The sequence below is a fragment of the Brassica oleracea genome, chromosome C1, assembly GCF_000695525.1.
Source record: "Brassica oleracea var. oleracea cultivar TO1000 chromosome C1, BOL, whole genome shotgun sequence".
Lineage (NCBI taxonomy): Eukaryota > Viridiplantae > Streptophyta > Magnoliopsida > Brassicales > Brassicaceae > Brassica > Brassica oleracea.
This window is the reverse complement of record NC_027748.1, coordinates 38,248,687-38,254,347: the sequence shown is the minus strand read 5'-3', so window position 1 is coordinate 38,254,347 and position 5,661 is coordinate 38,248,687. Positions and strand designations below refer to the sequence as shown.

Sequence of the window (5,661 nt, the reverse complement as noted above, 5' to 3'; positions counted from 1 at the left end):
ATATAGCTTAAGTCCTCGGAAAATACTTTTTATCAAAGTAGAAAAATTGTGGAAGATTTATTTACCCTCTGATGTTCCAAGAAGCCAAACAACAATAGCTTAATTAATAAAGAGGATATTAGTTAAAACGATTTTACAGTCGTTTGTTATTTCTATTTGGAAAGGCCACAAGAAAAAGAGTTTATACTATAATACTGAAATAATAATGATTTGATGTGGTATATGATACTACTATTATATGCTTGTGTCTATTTTTTTTTGGGTCAAATATGCTCGTGTCTATATAAGACCGACTTTACCATCAACTCCAGATTCGTGTTGTATTATTTAAAATACATTACTAACCTATAAGAATATTGGGCTTGTCTAGTATTTTCCATATACTGTTCTAAAATTTGATACAACGTTTACTTGTTGTAGTCTGTTGATGCCGTTGGTGACTATAAACGCACCGAATATAAGAACAACTCCAATGGCGTTACCCACCATTGGAATCTTTAGCTATTTTATAATATTTTTTTTTCAATAGTTAAGGACTCTTATCATAATTATAGATCCAATGGTGTTATTCAATATAGAGTCCTTAAAATTTTTTATTTTTTATTTTCTTTTTAATCTTAGAATTTGAAATTAAAATTTTTCTTTTATTGAAAAACAAAATGTAAACATACAATAATTAAACATCTTCATCATTACCAAACTTGTTCCAAATATTTTGAATCAAATCATATTTCAATTATCCATGTATGTGCGGGTCACGAACACGACTGCGTATGTCAAGCATAGTACGGAGATTTGAAGGCTTCGGAGAATATGACATATCCACCTGTGAACTTCTACTCGAGTCTCCTTCTTCAAACTCTGATGTATCATACTGAGTGTATCCATTGCGTTCATTTTCTACTATCATATTGTGCAGTATGATACATGTTCGCATAACCATCCCTATTTGTCTCTTGTCCCACAAAATAGCCGGGTTTTTCACTATTGCAAATCGAGCTTGCAAAACTCCAAAAGCACGCTCCACATCTTTTCGGGTTGCTTCTTGAACTTTAGCAAATAAATATGCTTCAGGACCTTGAGGGTTTGAGATAGATTGGATAAATGTTGACCATTTTGGATATATGCCTTCTGTGAGGTAGTATGCCAAATCATACTGGTACCCGTTGACCACATATTGTACCCTTGGAGCTCGACCTTGTAAAATGTCTTGAAAGTGATGTGCTTTCACCGAGTCGGAGATATTCGTCAACGGCGTCAGCAGCACAGCCATAAGCAAGCATATGAAGAGCTGCCGTACACTTTTGTAGTGGAGATAGACCTAATCTTCCGACAGCATCTCTTCTTTGTTGAAAGAATGAAAAATTTTCTGAGAGGCGATCGACAATACGCATGAATACCGCCTTGTTCATGCGGAAACGCCGTCTGAATAAATGAGGCGGAAATGTAGGATTTTCACTGAAGTAGTCATTCCATAGTCTTGTATGGCCCTCTTCGCGGTTTCGTTCGACATATGCACGTTTGCTTTGTTTCTTTGTTTGGTTCTTGACGATGTTGTTGTATGTGTCTTCAAAATATTCATCGACAGCCTTATCCAATGCCGCATTCAATCTTCGATCGACTTCATCTTCCATATTTGGCAATCCTTAAAAAAAAATTACAGAGTTAAAAAAAATAAAAAAAAAATCACTAATCAGGTTTTAGAATCATGTTTAGAGTTAAAAAAAAAACATTACTTGATAAGTAGTTATTTGAGAAGTAGTTGAACAAGAGGAAAGCTTGGAGAATTGGTTGAACTGTCTTGATTTGTTGGTTTAATTATCGTGAAATTTAGAGAAGTAGAAGAGGAGGAAAGATTGGAGAATTGTTTGAAGTGTCTTGAGTTGTTGAGAAGTAGAAAGATCAAAGTTTGGAATAAGAGGAAAGAAATTTCATTGATGAGATGATACAAGTTCAGACTACAACAAGAGCAACACACACTGGCTTATAAAGGAAAGTTCGAAATACAAAGCAACAACAACAACAAAGCAACCCGTGACTCTCCGACATGGAGATACAAAAGACATACAGAAAAAGCAAACTTCTGACTTGGTTTACATGAAAGTTAAGACCCGGGACTGAACAAGGAAGAGACACCATCTCTTGTCTTCATCTCGCACATGTCTTCTACTGATCCTGAAACAAAGCAACAACGAAATGAGTCAGTAAAGTAAACAAAGCAAACTAATCATGCAAACAAAGATAACTAAAGCTAACAAACCATCATGACAACATTTCAGACAACAGTTTCGTTTTCAGTGCTAATTTCATAGCAGACAGTGGCTCAGGCTTTGCAAGCAAACTTTCAAGAAAAGTTTGCCTTGAGATTTGCTTTTTCATCTCCATCAGCCCTTCAAGCTTGATTAATTCTTCATCTTTTCCAGTTTTCTTCCTCTTACCCGCAGCCTTCGAAGCCTTAACCCCTATTGGTCTATCTTCTAGTTCTGCAACCGGAGTATCCGTAGTTTTGCGCTTATCCTTGTCCTTCTCCAGATAGGTGGAGCACCATTTCACATCATGCCTAAGCTCCCTCCATGCATGTTCCAAGTTGAACTTAATGTTCTGGTCACTGTTGAAGATATCCAAGGCAGCCTTCATCACATCGTTGTCATTTTGACCGCTTCTCTGCTCCCTCAATGCCGTGTCGTAGCAGCCAGCAAACTTGCAGACCAAATCATTGATCCTAGCCCATCTTTGCTTGCATTGCCCTAGTTCTCTTGGCACTGTCCCAACCAGGAGAGGACTGGAGTTGTAGTACTCTACAATCCTCTTTCAGAAGGCAGCACCTTTTTGTTCGTTACCGACGATTGAATCTTTGCTAGTGTTGAGCCAAACACCTATCAGGATTAAATCCTCCTTCACAGACCACTTTCTCCTCTCTTTGACACTTGACTCTTGCAGAGATTGGGTACTAAACAAAGGAGTCTCTGCAGAGTCAAGGTCAACTGATCCTTGGCTCGCTAAGAGATTAACAAAACTAGAGGAGCTTGCCATTTAAGATGAAGTGTGATTCTCTACTAGTATTCTACTAGGATTAAATAAGGGATTCTACATTGAATCCTAGTAGAAAACTGTCTTATCAGAACAGCTAGAGACAATTTAATGAAGTTTTAATTTGTAAAATGCAGTTAGGGTCTATTTAATGAAGTGTGATTCACTAAGGCAAAGTTATTTTTTCCTAACTACACAGTTACCGACAGTCCTATCCGTTTCAATTCAAACAGCTATGTTCTTTAACCAGGAAACTAATGCGGTTGAGTTTAAAGACTAACCTCAGAAGAGTCGCTCAAGTTCAGATACCCGCTTTACCAACATTTTAACCTGTGCCTGAACAGACATAAGACAAACCAAAACACATGGGTTAGAAAGATAGTACAAACACCAATTTTATGATACTGAAAAAAATATAAACTCACCTTAAGTGCCTCACACTCTCTAAGAAGGTTCTCATGGCGGAGAACTTTTTGTTTGAGCCTCTCAACCTCTTCTTGCACACCCATAACCCATGGTTGCCTGTAATGCAGACCGTCATTCTGCCAAAAGAAAAAAAAAGGTCAAATAGCAAACATATAACCGCTAATAAATGAAAGAGATAAAAAGAAACTTCATACCTCGAAGTCTTTGCAGATGAAGTATCTTTTCCCAGGGAGGTAGTCATATGTATCCTCTTCATCTACAATTTCCTTCGTGATTGATCCACAGGGGCACAGTTGGGAAATCCCCTGCAGCGAATTTGATACGAAATCAACCCTCTGGTAGTATGCTTTGTGTGCTTTCATATCTCGATGTTCTTCATCCATTTCAGAACCTGCAAGAAGAAAAAAAAATGTTGATTAAATTCATTGTAACCATTGCAAACATATAACCGATTCTAAATCGACAAATATTATAAAACCCAGACGATTCTCATTCAAAAAAAAATTCAAATCAAGAACCAAAACCCTAAATTGATTGTGAACTCATTCCCGAACCTCTAATCCAGACGATAACAACAAACAACCGAAGCGAAAATTAAAAAAAAATCAAACCCAGACGAAAACCCTAAATCGATTTTAATCCCCAATCCGATTTGAAACCCTAATTTTTTTAAAACACCACAATCGAACCCTTAAACGTGATGAAATCAACATGCATCAACTCGAGAAGGAAAAAAAAAGATAAAGCTCAGATTTTACCTTCAAAAGTCACGATCTCAAATCGCCTCTCTGTCGCCTCTCTATCGCCTCTCTTTCTGCTCTGGTTTTTTTTCGGCTACGAGATAGAATGAGGTTGGCTCGCGTGTTTTTTCTCTCCCCTAACGAGAGACAACCCTAATCCGAACCAATGAGATAGCGCCAGCGCATTAAGGACTTCGTTCTTGTTATCCTTAATTAAGGATCATCCTTAAGTTTGCACTCCTTTTTTAATGTTTATTTAATCAAAAAGTGCTAAAGATTATAGCTAAGGATTATCTATAATCCCGCGTTGTACATGCTCTAATCTAATCACTGAACGTTGTTGACATCGCTATAACCTCTCACTATTGATGACGAATGCAAAAGGAATATGATTTGCTGGTTTAGCCTATTAATGTCCCACATCGCTTCTCTCTTGCTCGATTTCTCCGTCTCATAGTTTGATTTCGAGGGAAAAAAAAGAAAAGATGTTTTATTCGCATGTTTACTTGGCTCGGAAGGGTCCTCTGGGAACGTTTTGGGCTGCCGCGCACTTGCAGCAACGCCTCAAGAAGTCTCACTACACCGCCACCAACATCCCCAAAACTGTTGATCTTATAATGTTCCCGGAGGCACCTTTGGCATTGAGATTGTCTGGTCATCTTTTACTTGGTGTTGTCCGAATCTATTCAAAGCAAGTTGATTATCTGTTCCGTGACTGTGCTCTCGTCACCACTTGGTTATCTAAGTCTTTCGTAGTTGATTTGCCTAAGGATGCGAGGCAGGCTCCTGTTGAGTCTGTGACTTTGCCTCAAGCATTGAACTTGGACGACTTCCAATTAGATGATGACATGCATGAAGGGGAGTTTGATAATCATCTTAGGAGTCAGGAAGATATCACTCTCAGAGATCAAATCCCCACTGGTGTTGATCCTTATGTTGCTATTGATATCTTGCATATTTACATTGTTTTATCCATTCACCCATGTGCATTTTGATCATATAGACTAGGATTTAGCCATGTTTAGGTTGCATTTTGCATACATGAGTCTTTATCATGTATTGGAGTACCACATGGAGTTCTTGGAGACATTTGGGTGCGTTTGGAGCTCAAAAGAGGTGATTAAGGTGATCATTGGACGAGCAATGCATGGGAGCGACCTACCAGAGCGACGCAGGCGAAGTCGCTCCAGCTCCTAGAGCGACCTCACCACAGCGACACCCAGAGGCCGCTCGGGTTGTGTCGATTTGAGAGCGACGAACAAGCCGGGAGCGACCTCCTAGAGCGACACCCTAAGGTCGCTCGCGTCTATGGTTTCAGAGCAAGCCCGGAGCGACGTCTTCAGAGCGACACAGCCAGGTCGCTAGCGAAGAAACGACCCGGGAGCGACCTCTCGCAGCGACACAGCCAAGTCGCTCGCGACGAAACGACCCGGGAGCGACCTCTCGCAGCGACGAGCCGAGGACG

The 5,661-nt window shown here is 39.5% G+C and overlaps 2 protein-coding genes across 2 annotated transcripts; both read right to left on the bottom strand.

Moving 5' to 3' along the window:
* Positions 1–2,104: 2,104 nt before the first annotated feature.
* Positions 2,105–3,033, bottom strand: LOC106339491 (glutathione S-transferase T3-like). The gene is made up of 3 exons (XM_013778322.1): positions 2,826–3,033; positions 2,343–2,762; positions 2,105–2,175 (listed from the first exon to the last, which is right to left on the bottom strand). The coding sequence occupies exons 1-3, from the start codon at positions 3,031–3,033 to the stop codon at positions 2,105–2,107; spliced, it is 699 nt and encodes a 232-aa protein (XP_013633776.1).
* Positions 3,034–3,312: 279 nt separating this feature from the next.
* LOC106339482 lies at positions 3,313–4,251 on the bottom strand. The gene is made up of 4 exons (XM_013778310.1): positions 4,215–4,251; positions 3,651–3,847; positions 3,456–3,572; positions 3,313–3,366 (listed from the first exon to the last, which is right to left on the bottom strand). The coding sequence occupies exons 2-4, from the start codon at positions 3,837–3,839 to the stop codon at positions 3,313–3,315; spliced, it is 360 nt and encodes a 119-aa protein (XP_013633764.1). The 5' UTR covers positions 3,840–3,847; positions 4,215–4,251.
* Positions 4,252–5,661: the final 1,410 nt, after the last annotated feature.